This window comes from Ranitomeya imitator, chromosome 1 (genome assembly GCF_032444005.1).
Source record: "Ranitomeya imitator isolate aRanImi1 chromosome 1, aRanImi1.pri, whole genome shotgun sequence".
NCBI classification, from domain to species: Eukaryota; Metazoa; Chordata; class Amphibia; order Anura; family Dendrobatidae; genus Ranitomeya; species Ranitomeya imitator.
Genome location: NC_091282.1, coordinates 981,112,683 through 981,129,583, shown reverse-complemented (window position 1 = coordinate 981,129,583; position 16,901 = coordinate 981,112,683). Strand labels below are relative to the sequence as shown.

At 41.7% G+C, this 16,901-nt stretch overlaps 1 protein-coding gene across 1 annotated transcript in view; it reads left to right on the top strand.

Annotated features, from left to right (window-relative positions):
• The first annotated feature begins 9,424 nt into the window (after positions 1-9,424).
• The window catches only part of QRFPR (pyroglutamylated RFamide peptide receptor), a 202,850-nt gene continuing 195,373 nt past the window's right edge, over positions 9,425-16,901 (top strand). The window contains exon 1 of the mRNA XM_069745739.1: positions 9,425-10,153. Coding sequence (XP_069601840.1) covers positions 9,814-10,153 — 340 coding nt within the window. The 5' untranslated portion in view covers positions 9,425-9,813. The remainder of the gene's footprint in view (positions 10,154-16,901) is intronic.

The following is a 16,901-nucleotide window of genomic DNA, read 5'->3' as shown; positions in this document are numbered from 1 at the left end:
TGAAGTCGATGCCGAGGCGTTAGCTGCCATCCACCCGACAACGGCTTCAATTTGGTCTTCACGCAGCAGCGGTGCACGGCGCTCTCCGACAAAGCTGCGCATGAAGGACTGTTCCCTGCTGAAACTGAGTGACGACGAGTCACCGGCGCCCGCAGCAGGCACAGAATCACCACGTCCTCTCCCTGCTCCTCTCCCTGCTCCGCGCCCACGCCCACGTGCCTTACTCCCTGCCCTCTTCATCTTGGTTGACAGATAAAGATAAGCAGAAAAGTACTAAGGCCTTAGTGTGCTTATTCCTGTAATGCTCCTCCTAACAGGTGTAAGAAACACTAATGTTGTAAATTGTGGACTAAACTTTATTATTTTTCAAATGTGGCCTACACAAGTGTTAAGTTGTGTTTGGTGAACTTAACCTTTTTTTTGGTGCAGATCGGGCTACAGAGCTAGTTTAAATCACACGGAGACCGTGCAGACAGCCGTAAACGGCGCTGCAAGGCCAAAAAACCCTCCTCTAGGTTATCCTATATAGTGTTTTTCCACTATTTAGCTGGATACAAGTGGAAAGACACTAATAGGAATTTTTTTTTTCAAATTTTAAACTGGCTGCACTATTTGAAAAAAAGGAAATTGTTTTTCAAGGTATGAGGCAGTAACGCACCCTGAGCTGAATCCAACCGGCTATGGCTGCACACAGACTACAGGGCGAGCTGCGCTCACACAGAGACCGTGCAGACAGCCGTAAACGGCGCTGCAAGGCCCCAAAAAAACCCTCTAGGTTATCCTATGTAGTGTTTTTCCACAATTGAGCTGGAGACTGGTGGAAAGACACTAATAGGAATTTTTTTTTTTTCAAATTTTAAACAGGCTGCACTATTTCAAAAAAAGGAAAATTTTTCTCAAGGTATGAGCCAGTAACGAACCCTGAGCTGAATCCAACCGGCTATGGCTGCACACAGACTACAGGGCGAGCTGGGCTCACACGGAGACCGTGCAGACAGCCGTAAACGGCGCTGCAAGGCCAAAAAACCCTCCTCTAGGTTATCCTATATAGTGTTTTTCCACTATTTAGCTGGATACGAGTGGAAAGACACTAATAGGAATTTTTTTTTTCAAATTTTAAACAGGCTGCACTATTTGAAAAAAAGGAAAATTTTTCTCAAGGTATGAGCCAGTAACGAACCCTGAGCTGAATCCAACCGGCTATGGCTGCACACAGACTACAGGGCGAGCTGGGCTCACACGGAGACCGTGCAGACAGCCGTAAACGGCGCTGCAAGGCCCAAAAACCCCCCTCTAGGTTATCCTATGTAGTGTTTTTCCACAATAGAGCTGGAGACTGGTGGAAAAACACTAATAGGAAATTTGAGAAAAAATGTGCAGCAGGCTGCACTAAGAGCAAAAAAGAACAACTGTGTGAGGCAGTGTGAACCCCCCCTGAGCTGAATACAACCGGGTATATGGCTGCACACAGACTACAGAGTGAGCTGCACACACACACACACACAGAGACCTTGCAGAACGCTGTTAAAACAGCGCTGCAAGGCAAGAGCAAGGTGAACAGTGAAGAACACACAGCGTTTTGCTAAATTAGCCTTTGGAAAGGAAAATAAAGCAATTAGCAAGCTCAACTGGCCCTCAGTTAGAACACAGCGTCCTGTCCCTAACTGAAATCACAGCAGAGTGAGCGCAAAATGGCGGCAGCGCTTTTTTATAGTGCAGAGTGACATCATTTCAGCAGCCAATCCAAGCCTTGCCAGTACTTACATGCCCACCATGCTAAACAGGATGTGCCCACACTTTCATTCATTCCTCATTGGCTGCTGCGTTCAATTTGAATTCTGGGAACTTCCGATTCCGGTATCCGATACGCGGGAAGTATCGGAATTCAGTATCGAAATTCCGATACCGCAAATATCGGCCGATACCCGATACTTGCGGTATCGGAATGCTCAACACTACTCATTAATATTAGGGATCCCCTGACCACAGAAGCATTGAAGTATGCCAGGATTCAGGAAGGCCCCTGTGGTGAAGCTAATGATGGCCAGGAGGAAGCAGATGATGAGACTGATCACCAACCTTCATGTAATCAGTATCAGTGCACTAGGTGCATGGCGCAGTCACCACTAATGTCAGTAAGGAATGCATCCCACAATCGGTCTTCTGGCATCCCATGTGCACTGCATATGTTTTAGAAAGAAAAATTATTCAACAGTTTCCTTACAGTAACAACAGCACATGGCAATTAATTCACATAAAACATCAATTGGCTCTGATATCTTTAGCGCACAAGCATGGTTGATGAAGGAAACTGGCAAACAAATGGCTTATAGTAAATTAGATTTGTAAAGTTCACAAACATGGAGGAAAGAACTCAGCATTCACAATGAATAAAAGAAACATCCAGAGGAGACAAGATAATATATTACACTGATATTGCCCAGTTATTTGTGTATAAGCTGTGTATAAACGGTGTTATCTCTGTTTAATGGATTATGGTCTTTTTGTTTATTTATGCTATAGTCTTTTGAATAATAAGTTATGAATGAAAAGGCAAACTAAAAGAAACCTATGAACGTTGACTTCTGTAGAAATAATACTAAATATGTTATATGCCTGAACATGGTAAATATCTTTTCAAAGTCTTACACCAAGAGTTTGATTTCCCTTTCAAAATCCAAACTAGATTTCTATATTTATTTAACTTTCTTTTTAGTTATTTATTATGCTTTCTAACATAGTGTCACCATATTCCACAGCACTTTACAGATATTGTCATCGCTGTTCCCATTGGACATTTCTATAAGCCACAAGTGGATTTCTACCCAGCAGGAGAAATCTGTGTGGTTAGTAGTGCTTTATTTTGAGGTATTGCTTTGTATTCTATTCAAATTCCTTTTATCCCATTTATGAACACATAATCAGAATAGTCTTACTGTGACACAATGTATAAAAAAGGCAGCTGCATGTGTCGGTGCCAGCCAGGAAAAAGAGATGAGAAACTGTTCTGACTTTGCATTCTCTGTGGTTCTGGTATAAAAACAAGTAAACAGGAGAAATCTCACCGTTCAACAACAAATGAATTGTTGTTATAGGCAAAAAAAATGAAAATCTTGATAAGGGTGGGGGAAATTCTCATTGAAATAAAGTAATGTCATGAGGCAGCCATAATTGCATAATATAATTTTTTTCAACAATACTCACAACGCTAGAAATTGGCTTAAATTATAGCCCAAGTCAGAATTGATTTCTGATGTGTTGACTGCAAAAATAGCAAAAATAGCAATTCATTTACTCTTGGCCTCCTAATAAATTAAGCACATCTTACTGTAGCAAACTTTTCATTAAAAGGGTGTCGTAAATGCAAATTATTGTTTGTAATGTGTTCACCCCATAGTGTTTAACCAGATCATATACAGTAACACTGAATCGTAAAGTAACTTTATACCTACTAAAAGGTTTGCCTTATCTACCAAATGCAAAATTCTTGTAAAAACAAGGAACTTTGCAATATACCCCTTATGAAAATCCTATTGTGAATAAATTCCTTGCCTCATATATGGGCCACACTGTTGTCTCAGATTGGCACTTACCTAGGGAAGGATGCTATAGAGCAGTGTTCCCCAACTCCAGTCCTCGAGAGCCACCAACAGGTCATGTTTTCAGGATTTCCTTAGTATTGCACAGGTGATTGAATGCTTGCCTGGCCAGGTGATGCAATTATCACCTGTGCAATACAAAGGAGATCCTGAAAACATGGCCTGTTGGTGGCTCTCGAGGACCGGAGTTGGGGAACACTGCTATAGAGTCTGCAAGCACTACTCTGGACCTTGTCAGAACACTTGATCCACTCAGCTGCAGTTCCTTAGCCAATTCTGCACAGGCAGAGCTGCCTCTGCTAGCAGCATGTGAGAGTGCTGATAAAAAGTGATGAGACAACTCATTTAACTAGTGATGAGACAACTCATTTAACTATCTGACATTTTTTTTTCACCTTAAATTAAGTACAAATTAATTTCTATGCATTTGTAGGGGATGCACTTCTGTTTTCTGCATACAAAGCTCCACATCATCTACATTGACACTGATTTAAAAGATGACATGCTGGCAGCCCCCACAAACTTATAATTGAGTTCTACATATAACAGTCTTGAGTAGTGATGAGCGAGTGTGCTCGTTACTCGAGATTTCCTAGCATGCTCGGGTGTTCTCCAAGTATCTTGGGCGTGTTTGGAAATTATGTTTGCGTTCCCACAGCTGCATGATTTGCGGCTGTTAGACAACCTGAACACATGCAGGGGTTGCCTGTTTGTAAGGGAATCCCCACATATATTCAGGCTGTCTAGCAGCCACAAATCATGCAGCTGCGGAGACAAAAACATAGTCTATGAGCACGCCCAAAATACTCGGAGGACACCCGAGCATGCTCAGAAATATCGAGTAATACAAGCTCATCACTAGTCTTGTGTAATCTCCGGTCAGGTGGCAACAGTCTTTAAAGGTCGAATTTTGCCTTTAAGGAAAGCTACTGGCTTCTCATCCAGCCAAATCAATTCATCTGGAAACTTCCAGTAACTGTCACTTGAGTTCCTCTCCTCTTACCCTCAGAAGAGTATATTTACATGTTTAAATTCCCAGAGAAGGATTGCATGGCCGAATAGTCTCCGTACAGCAAACTTGGTATTCTTACAAGAAGAAAAGTTCCTCCCTAAAACTCTTGTCCAAGGCCTCTCACTTAGCCAAATCCAGATTTCTGATTTCCCGCTTCGCACTGACGAAGGGCAACCTTCCCAAAACATGTGTATGCAAATATTTTTTAGTTTGGATTCTTCCCTTTCCGGTTGGCTGCACTATACCATGTGATATGATGTGATAACTGCAACGCATTATTGAGCAGCCTGATTTTCTTTCGCTTGAGGTCATTTGCCTTGTCAGACTCATGCAGTTTTCTGGTTTGTGTTAAATGGCGGTGGACATATTTTTGATGATTTGCATGAATCGAACCTCAGTTCTGGTGAACTTCCTAATTTCTGACACAAATTATATTTACAGTAAGTCGATTCTCTCATCTCTAATGATAACATCTTGATAGGGAGGAGACTGAGCTAAGTTTAAAACACATAGCAGTAAATGTGTCACTTTATTACAACTTACAGCAATAGTCATGCATAATATTTCATCCTCTTAAAGGGATTTTCCATTGCATGGGTAAACACCTTTTCAAATAAATCTGTAAGCAGGGTTTTGTTACCTCATCTGAGAGCAGTGTAATGTAGGCAAAGAGAAGCTGAATCCAATGATATATCATTTAGTTTACTGGGTGCAGCTGTTCAGACACCTGTTATGAACTGGTGATTCAGAACCACAATGGACCTAGTGGTTAAGAGCACACAAAGTGACCTGATAGTTACTAACATAGGACGAGCTCTGAGACGTGGGAACTCTGCTGACCGCAATCCCTAATCCTATCATACCACACTAGAGGTAGGCGTGGAGCGCTCCTGACCAGACCTAGGCGCCTCAAGCACAGCCTGAGAAACTAGCTAGCCCTGAAGATAGAAAAATAAGCCTACCTTGCCTCAGAGAAATTCCCCAAAGGAAAAGGCAGCCCCCCACATATAATGACTGTGAGTAAAGATGAAAATACAAACACAGGGATGAAATAGATTTAGCAAAGTGAGGCCCGACTTACTGAATAGACCGAGGATAGGAAAGATAGCTTTGCGGTCAGCACAAAAACCTACAAACAACCACGCAGAGGGGGCAAAAAGACCCTCCGCACCGACTAATGGTACGGAGGTACTCCCTCTGCGTCTCAGAGCTTCCAGCAAGCAAGAAAAACCAATATAGCAAACTGGACAGAACATATAGCAAACAAAAGTAACACAAGCAAAACTTAGCTTATGCAGTGCAGACAGGCCACAAGAACGATCCAGGAGAGAGCAAGACCAATACTGGAACATTGACTGGAGGCCAGGAACAAAGAACTAGGTGGAGTTAAATAGAGCAGCACCTAACGACTTAACCTCGTCACCTGAGGAAGGAAACTCAGAAGCCGCAGCCCCACTCACATCCACCAGAGGAAGCTCATAGACAGAACCAGCCGAAGTACCACTCATGACCACAGGAGGGAGCTTGACCACAGAATTCACAACAGACACCATCAGAGCTTTTAGATTTAGAATGAAGCAGAGCTGAGAAAGCTAACCCCGCCCACACCAGGCTCTCCATATACAATTAGAAGTCAGGGCGAAGCCAGGGCGAAACGTGCGTTGGGGCGAGGAGGGTCTCCACGGCAGTTTTGGGCATCCACGCAGACATTGGCACTCTTTCAACAGCATTCCTGACAGGTAATAAAACTTTGGATTATGCTATTCAGCAAACATTGCATGTCCTTAGTACACTGGTCTATGGTGTTTCTGGGCCCATTGTGTGTACATTATAATCTAATTTATAGCATGTGTCCTTACTTAACCCCTTTACCCCCAAGAGTGGTTTGCACGTCAATGACCATGCCAATTTTTACAATTCTGACCACTGTCCCTTTATGAGGTTATAACTCTGGAACGTTTCAACGGATCCCAGTGATTCTGACAATATTTCCTCATGACATATTGTACTTCATGATAGTGGTAACATTTCTTTGATATTACCTGCGTTTATTTGTGAAAAAAATGGAAATTTGGCGAAAATTTTGCAAATTTTGCAATTTTCCAACTTTGAATTTTTATGCAATTAAATTACAGAGATATGTCTGACAAAATACTTAATAAGTAACATTTCCCACATGTTTACTTCACATTAGCACAATTTTGGAGCCAAATTTTTTTTTTGTTAGGGAGTTATAAGGGTTAAAAGTTGACCAGCAAATTCTCATTTTCACACCACCATTTTTTTTTAGGGACCACATCTCATTTGAAGTCATTTTGAGGGGTCTATATGACAGAAAATACCCAAGTGTGACACCATTCCAAAAACTGCACCCCTCAAGGTGCTCAAAACCACATTCAAGAAGTTTTTTAACCCTTCAGGTGTTTCACAGGAACTTTTGGAATGTTTAAATAATAATGAACATTTAACTTTTTTTCACAAAAAAATTTACTTAAGCTCCAATTTGTTTTATTTCACCAAAGGTAACAGGAGAAAATGGACCCCAAAAGTTGTTGTACAATTTGTCCTGAGTACACCGATACCTCATATGTGGGGGTAAACCACTGTTTGGATGCATGACTGAGCTCGGAAGTGAAGGAGGTCAATTTGACTTTTCAATGCAAAATTGACAGGAATTGAGATGGGACGCCATGTTGCGTTTGGAGAGCCACTGATGTGCCTAAACATTGAAACCCCCCACAAGTGACACCATTTTGGAAAGTAGACCCCCTAAGGAACTTATCTAGAGGTGTGGTGAGCACTTTGACTCACCAAGTGCTTCTCAGAAGTTTATAATGCAGAACCGTAAAAATAAAAAAATCATATTTTTTCACAAAAAATATCTTTTTGCTCCCAATTTTTTATTTTCCCAAGGGTAAGAGAAGAATTTGGACCCCAAAAGTAGTTGTACAATTTGTCCTAAGTACGCTGATGCCCCATATGTGGGGGTAAACCACTGTTTGGGCGGATGGGAGAGCTCGGAAGGGAAGGAGTGCCATTTGACTTTTCAATGCAAAATTGATGGGAATTGAGATGGGACGCCATGTTGCATTTGGAGAGCCACTGATGTGCCTAAACATTGAAACCCCCCACAAGTGACACCATTTTGGAAAGTAGACCCCCTAAGGAACTTATCTGGATGTGTGGTGAGCACTTTGACCCACCAAGGGCTTCACAGAAGTTTATAATGCAGAGACGTACAAATAAAACAAATATTTATTCCCACAAAAATTATTTTTTAGCCCCCAGTTTTGTATTTTTCCAAGGGTAACAGGATAAATTGGACGCTAAATGTTGTTGTCCAATTTGTCCTGAGTACGCAGATACCCAATATGTGGAGGGGAACCACCGTTTGAGCGCATGGCAGAGCTTGGAAGGGAAGGAGCATCATTTGGAATGCAGACTTAGATGGATTGGTCTGCAGGCGTCACATTGCGTTTGCAGAGCCCCTAATGTACCTAAACAGTAGAAACCCCCCACAAGTGACCCCATATTTGAAACTAGACCCCCCAAGGAACTTATCTAGGTGTTGTGAGAACTTTGAACCCCCAAGTGTTTCACTACAGTTTATAACGCAGAGCCGTGAAAAAAAAATCCTCTTTTTCCCCCAAAAATTATTTTTTAGCACCCAGTTTTGTATTTTGTTTTCTGTTCAAAACAGCTGACATGTCCCGGCTTTGATGCGGGCTCACCGCAGAGCCCTGCATCAAAGCAGGGGATCTGACCTCGGACGTACTATCCCGTCCGAGGTCAGAAAGGGGTTAATATTAAATACTGTTATACTGTCTGGAGCCCCTCCTGTTGGATATCTTTGGATCATGTCTTTTGTCTGTCATCTTTTTTATATAAAAAATGTATCTTTAATAAATATGGATTATTTTAATAATTGGTTCGCTTCATCTTGACTACTTTATTGCAGGTCCTTTTTGTGAGTCTCCATTTACAATGTCCATAGACAGTGAGGTGCTTAGTTGCTGGAATAGTCCAGAAATCTCTTAGTGATAAATCCTTCATAGTTAGTACACTACAGCACACAATGTGACAAGTGACGCATCCCTGAATTCTGTGTTTCAGCCTCTATATCCTGTTGTCTTTAGATTACATAGCAAAAACTTGCTGACAGAATCCCTTGAAATAAAATAGTCTTTATTATTTTTATTTTATAACATATGCACACATCCATCATGGGCAACAATGTCATGCGATTACCAAGATAATAGAAGAATGGTGCGGGAAGTGAGTATCTGTTATATTTTACGAGGGAGGGGGTGACATCATTTAAAAAGAGGTTATTCCAGGTACTGGACAACCCGATTAACCCAGCACATTTTCAGACTGCTGTAACAATGCATCCCCACTGACGTGCACTACACATTCAGCTCTGCTACATGTAAAGTACATGTTGAAGTAGTATATTATAATGTCAGCAGGGTACAGTTTCTTATTTTTTTATTCTTACTATCCTGGCACAGATTTCACTCCCATTTTGCAGCACTTTAATTTACCCAGTGTGTTGTCTCCTTTTAGTTACAGACTAGCTGAACACAGGATTTATTCAGAATCAGACTGTCAGCTGCAGCCCCTGTGATGGCAATACAGTCTGCACACATATTGGACGTGTCTCTGTGGCATAGCCAAGGGGGTGTGACTTATTGCCTCAACTTCACCTGGGCTCTTGCAGCCTCCAGCCCTGAATGACTGGCACCCAGCCTACTGCTCAGCTGCCATTGGATGTCTGCACATACATGAGGAGCTGTCCTTCAGCACCACGGACAGTGCTGGGCTTAGCAGCTCTGCACATAGGAGGGGGATATCATCTGCTCCTGGGGTCTGTGTAGTCGTTCCAGCAGATGTAAAAGTGTACCGTCACATTAAGCGACGCTGCAGCGATATAGACAACGAGCCGAGAGATGCTGTCACTATATTCTCAGTAGTATATAACAGCTAAAGTTCCTGCTCTATGACTTTTCACCAGATCTTCTTCTTGGAACCTCCTGGTGAGCCTTGACCTGATATAGGCTGGTGGTCTACAAGTCCTGGACTCTTCAGGATGGACCATGGAGCTGAGAAGAACATGGATTGCATCTTCTCTGTCAGAGAGTGATCTCCTGAAGTGCCAGGCTGTGTAGGGTGGAGGGAAGCTGCTCCCCCTGATCTGCCTGGATGCAGCCCCTCAATATCACCCCTGAGCTGATTGCCAGGCTGCTGCAGGAGAACAATGTCACCAGGGAGCAGTTCATTGAACTTTACCAGCTGCAGCCACTTGTCTACATCCCCGAGCTCCCTGTGCGCACCCAGGCAGTGTTTGTCAGCATGTGTGTGCTGATATTTGTGCTGGCACTGTTCGGAAACTCTCTGGTTCTCTATGTGGTGACCAGAAGCAAAGCCATGAGGACAGTCACCAACATTTTCATCTGCTCTTTGGCTGTGAGCGACTTGCTGATTGCATTTTTCTGTATCCCGTTTACCATGCTGCAGAACATCTCATCTAACTGGCTGGGAGGTGGGTACCTGTCATTTAGACACTACAGCTAGGATAAAGCATGCTGTTACTAAGCTGCCCTAGATGGCAAGCAGTCTGGCAGAGAAAATCCACTGCCATCTAAACATGACTGATAAGTGTGCAGAGACCCAAGAACTCTAGTAGTGTGCTGCTTCCATCATCCATCGATTTCTAGAGGTTTGTGCTCTAGTTTGGTCAATTCAGAATTATTCGATTTAAAAAAGATCTTAACAGTAAAGGCAAGGCATGTACTTGCTGACTTGAAGTTTCTTTTTTCTCAAAGTATTGCAATGACTGAAAAAGCATGGGTTGTCGCCTTTTTGACCATTAATTTTCTTTACTTGAAGGCATGTAATTGGGGCTAAAAATCATTTTTGCAGTTGGGTTTCTTTAAAAATGTTGCACCGTTTGGCTGCTGCAAAATTTTTGTGCCCCTGCACATTCAACTCTGAAGTGGTCTGTGGCCAAAAATCAGCTGAGACAAAAACATTACAAACTCTGTCAGACCATGGCCAACTGACAGATTCTTAGTTAAAGGGAAATTGCCAGATCATTTTTACATACCTTCCTAATAGTCTCCTGAAATAGAGCTTGGGCAGCCCTTTCAGGATATGTAACTTTTATTTTTGTACGTTGCCCTGTTGTGTTGCTGTAAGCTCCTGAAAATGTATAGTCGTGCGCCAGCTAGTCAAACATATGCTAATGCCTTATACATATTCACCCCTTACCCTCCCCACAATCCCGCCTACACCTCTGTTCCTGTCAGTGGTTAAGTCAGGCTGCAATCCTAGTACAGGGCGTTTGCTTTCATTACCTGAGCATGACTGCTGCATAGAAATACATGTTGGCACGCACAGGTCAAGCAAGTATACAGCCAGTCCGAGGATTGCGATGCAATTCTCGGGCTAGGAATATGGCAGTGATTTCAGCACAGAAGGGTGGCAGGATTATGGACTAGGGAAGGGGTGAATATTAATCTTGCACTTACATGCATGCCGGCTAGTCAAGAGTATGCTCATGTCAAATGAATATTAACCCTTTTCTTCACCCATAATCCCGCCCACCACTCTGCACCAGCATCATTGATTGGGTGCAGTCAAACTGGCATATTACTCTCCCAAGGATCACATTGCAATCCTTGGACTGGCTGTCTGCTCTCATGACCTGAGAGTGACAGCATGTATTTCTATGCAGCTGTTGCCCTCAAGTCAGGAGAGCCAGTCCAAGGATTGCAATGCGTTCCTCAAGCATACAGCAGTCTGACTGAATCACTGACATCAGTGCAGAGGGGTGGGCATGATTATGGGCAGGGGAAGAAGAAAATATTCATTTGGCATTAACATACGCTTGACTAGCCAGCACAACAATACATTTTCAGGGGCTTACAGCAACAAAAAGTGCTAACGTATATCAATAAAGTTACATATCCTGAATGCCCTATTGCAGTATACTATTAGTAGGGTTACTAGGGTATGCAAAAATGAGCGGAAAGATTCCTTTTAACTCATTCTGCAGCCAGAACTAGAGAGTGCCACACAGTCTATAAGAGGCAAATGATGGAACATTTTTAATGAAACCCAATTGCAAAAATGATTTTCATATCATATTAGAAGTATTTTAGTAAGAAAAAAATGTCCCCAAAGGTGCAATTTCGATATCTATTATAACAATTAGTCTATAGAGGATTTTGTATTATATCCTGCTGCTCTATCTTTTTCATCTCCAAGAAAATCTTTTTTTTATGCCAGTGGTGTCAAAAGTAGCCTGTACTGCAATATCAGTGATTACATGAAGCAGTGACTATTCTTCACGTACCAAAGCCAGACCTGATAAAACTCATATGCATCATTTCATGACTTTCAGATAAAATAAACACATTGTTTATTGGACACCATACCTGATGTAGCTGGATGTATTTTTTTAACTGAACATATAATTTTGTCATCTATGTCATGCAGAAAAAAATCTTGACGCAGAAATCTGTAATTTGCCCCTTAACACAGCACAATACATTGATCGTGTCAAATTAGGTGTCAATCTACAGTTTTCCGCATCAAGAGATCTAACTGTTTTGTGTTACATGTGTCAATTTAAACATGCTAAACCTGTAAGGCTAGGTTCACACTGCGTTCACTGTCTCCGTTAAACGGACTACGTTACACTGCGGCATGACGCGGTGTAACGTAGTCCGTTAATGGCGCCATTGAATGCAATGTCGGACACATCGCTAGCACACGCCCACAATGGGCGTGTGCTAGTGATGCGTCTGACATTGAGTGGCGGACCCGAGATGCAGGCTGCAGCGTTTCCGGGTCCGTTACTGCTAGCACAGATGAAGCTAGCAGATGCTTCATCTGCACTAGCGCTGTGCCAAAGTCGGCACTTGCGTTAGTGCAGTCCGTTTAAAGGGGCTCTGTCACCTGAATTTGGAGGGAACAATTTTCAGCCATAGAGGCGGGGTTTTCGGGTGTTTGATTCACCCTTTCCTTACCCGCTGGCTGCATGCTGGCTACAATATTGGATTGAAGTTCATTCTCTGTCGTCCATAGTACACACCTGCACAAGGCAAGATTGTTACTACGGAGGACAGAGAATGAACTTCAATCCAATATTGCAGCCAGCATGCAGCCAGCGGGTAAGGAAAGGGTGAATCAAACACCCGAAAACCCCGCCTCTATGTCTGAAATAGTTCCCTCAAAATTCAGGTGCCAGAGTCCCTTTAATGTATCCGTTGAACGGACTGCACTAACGCAATGTGAACCTAGCCTAACTCCTGTCTGTCTTTTGATATTGGAGACATGCCAATGTTTTCATGGCTATAACTTGGCTCTGGTTATTATGATCAAAATATATAGTTCCAAGAAAAGGATTGAAACCCACTATCTGGAAAGCATTTCTAAAAGAAAAGCTTACAAGAGAGCTGTCTAAATCTCCGGGATGCAATCTGATCTTGACATAGGCTGATAAAGAGGACTAAGCAGTCTTTAAAACTTTCCATACGTTATCACTTGTCAGGATAGCTAGGTGTCAATCACTGAGGACTCACATTTATTGTTTTGATTTTTACATAATGAGAATTGTAATATAACAAAAGTTAAGTTCCTTTCCTTTTTAGATGAATATAATTATATTACAAAGCTTATTCACTCCTAGGTCAGATTACCAGTAGTGAAATTTCTGCAAAAACATTCTGCAGTAATTCAGTAAGAATCTGGAGGGAACTATGTGGCTGAATTTATCTTGGATTTGTCTACAAATTTCGCACACGGAAATCAGCTATGCAATGCAAAAAAAAAAAATCAACACCGTATGCATCCCTTGCCGGGTACCCTCACAGTTTTGCACAATGCCATGATGTGTCATCTCATGGTAACAATAATTATAATTATTATATAGTTGGCTGCAGCGGGCACATGGAACAATACGTTTTCCGAGCAGGTTGGGTTGCATAAAGTCTGAGGGGAGAAGTAGCTAGGGAGCAATGAAAGCTCCAGAGAAAGTGAGGGTAGCATCTTTATTATATTTTTTTCTGTACTTGTGGAATTTGCTACAGAACCACAGGTATTTGACAATAAAATATACAACAAAAATGGTTTTATTGTGGATGTGGACTTTGCCCTTAAACTTAATTTGGTGCTGATATTTTTGCCATGTGTGGAAGAGATTTGTTAAATTATCCATCCATAAATTTTGAATTTTCCACCCACAAATCCAGAATACAAATCTACATTTCAGAAATCTGTGAATGTAATGCTTTTGTATATCTTCCACATGTGTATGGATTTTAAAATGTGTGGGTTTCACATTAAGAAACCAGAAGTCATAAAAGGGACATTTTCACGTTATTTAATTGATTTAATTTGTGTGAACATAAGCAAGTTTGCAATTGACTTGCTTTCTCTATCTTCTGTCATTCTCCTGCAATGATAGCTTTTATCTTTTTTATCTTTCATAGTGTCCATTTTGTTTCCATGGAGCTTGACTACTAGAGTCCGCTCAGACCATGACCAAGAAAGCACAGTTAGTTATACAGTATTTCAGAAGAGGGGTTAATTCCTAATATACCAGTTACCTCTTTCTAGCATATTTCTTTCTATACAGCAGTCGGCTGCTCACCTCTCTCCTCCTCCCACTCATCTTTTGACCAAGGTGCTCTTACCTTCCTAGAGAATGACAATCCCCAGCACATATCATCATGGCTCTCAATGTCGCAAGCTGTATGCTTTTTCAAATGTCTGCCATTTCTATATGAAAATAGTGTGTTAGGCTACGTTCACACTAGCGTTGTGCGCCGCTGCGTCGGCGATGCGACGCACAACGCACCGAAAAACGCGTGCAAACGCACACAAAAACGCTGCGTTTTTCGACGCGTGCGTCGTTTTTTGACGAAAATCGGACGCAAGAAAAATGCAACTTGTTGCGTTTTCTTGGTCCGACGCTAGCGTCAAAAAAGACGCACGTGTCGGAAAACGCAACAAGCAAAAACGCATGCGTCCCCCATGTTAAACATAGGGGCGCATGACGCGTGCGTCGCCGCTGCGTCGTCCGACGCTAGCGCGACGCACACTAGCCGAACGCTAGTGTGAACGTAGCCTCAGCAGTGTATATGCAGACAAAAACAGTGATAGCTGAAAGTATTACAACAGAACTTGTGCTGAGGCTTATAGTTCTTCTAATACAAGAGCAGAGCCTGACCTACCAGAAACCAGGAAGTAACAAAACTGTAATGAGATTACAGGTTTGTGAGCTACTCAAAAGATAACTTATCAATGCCATTTCAGCGTATTACATTTTCTAAAATCTCATATATATAAGGAATTTAACCCCTTCACAACATGCGCCATACATGTACTGCACTTGTCATGTCTCTCCCAGTGATGTGGGCTTCAGCGCTGAGCCTACATCTTTTCCGGCACATGTCAGCTGTTTTGAACATGTGACGTGCTCCTAACAGCCGCTATTGGAATCGCGATCCACCCGCGGCTGTTAACCTGTTAAATGCCGCAGTCAAACTCTGACAGCGGAATTTAATGTGATCGCACCGGAAGCGCATGACTAATCACGCCCATCTGCGCCTGTGTCACATGACCGCGCATCGCCAAAGGGTTGGCATGACAACCTGGGCTCTGCAGCAGACCACTGTGGTTGTCATTGTCAGATTGCTATAATTGCTGCACAGTGGTGGGCGCTCATAGCAAGTGAGCATTTCTGATACATAGAGCAGGGCTGCAGCTCTGCTCTATTTAGCAAGAGCGTTCGGATGATCCCAGTTTCTAGTCTCCCTTAAGGACTATTAAAGCAAGTATAAAGTAAAAAAAAGTTTAAAAAAAAAACAAAAGTTCACATCACCTCCCATTCGCCCCATTCAAAATAAAACAATTAAAAAAAAAAAAAAAAATACACATATTTGGTATTGTCGCTTTCAGAATTGCCTGATCTATCAAGTATAAAAAGAATCCGGTTGGCAAGCGGCATAGAGAAAAAAAGTCAAAACACCAGAATTTTATTTTTTTGGTCGCCGCAACATTGCATTAAAGCGCGATAACGGGCAATTAAAAGATTGCATCTACACCAAAATGGTATCAATAAAAACATCAGTCAAAATGATATTAATAAAAATGGCCAGTCAGTTTTAGCATGTGGTGAACATGGTAAAAAAAAGCAAAAAAAAAAAAAAACAGTTGTGGAATTGCCCTTTTTTTTTGCAATTTCACCACACTTGGAATTTTTTTTCCCCATTTTCCAGTACAAGATATGGTAAAAATTAATGGTGTCTTTTAAAAGTAAAACTCATCCCACAAAAAACAATTCTTCACATGGCTATATTGACGGAAAAATAAAAAAGTTATGCCTCTGGGAAGCAGTGGAGCAAAAAACAGAAATGCAAAAACTAAAATAGGCGGCGGCGTGAAGGGGTTAATAATTAGCTTAGGCTAAAATTCTTTCAAGAACAAGGACTTTAGAATCATATAATGTTTGTACATGCATTTTATTTTAATTGTTTGCAATACATTGCTGTTTTGGATCATATTATATATAACTGTATGATTAAAGTATGTTTATCCAAAAATTTGCTGAATATTCTCTTATTGTTTCTCTTTACTTCTACTCTGTCTCTGCTAAACCTATCTCTGAAATAGTTTATGAAGTAATACACATGTACACGATTTTTATTTAGCTACTGTTCAAACAATACCTGCCATCTGCTCTACTTCTATCCTATTATCACTTCCTAAAAATACGTTGAGTGAAGGTTTTTAAAGAAATGAAAAAAAAATTGTTTAAATATTTCATTAGATGCTGGAGTAGAGCTGAGTGCGTGTAAGGATCTGTATGAAGCCGTTCTCTCAAAGAGGAATCTTCACTCTTGGCAAATGTCATTCCTATTAGTAGGCCCCAAATAAACACCTACCTTCACCCTTTAACACCTCTATAGGGATCTAGAAAGCAGGGTTACGCACATGCAGTATCAGCTGGCTAGAATAGGAGTTAGCCGAAAGTGTGGTCAATCTATCTGTGTCAGTATTAGGAGAGATAAGGTAGGGATAAAATCAGTAGAAAAACTGTAATTAACAACATAGACACAGTCAGACATCAAAAAGTAAATGAACGACAAACTAGGATCCAGGAAAATAGAATAGTGTAGTAAGACAAAGTATGGGTCATAGGCAGGATCATAAACCGAGTACCACAAAAGCACACCAACTATAGAGAAACCAAGTCGACTGCTAGAAGTTTAAATAGGGTG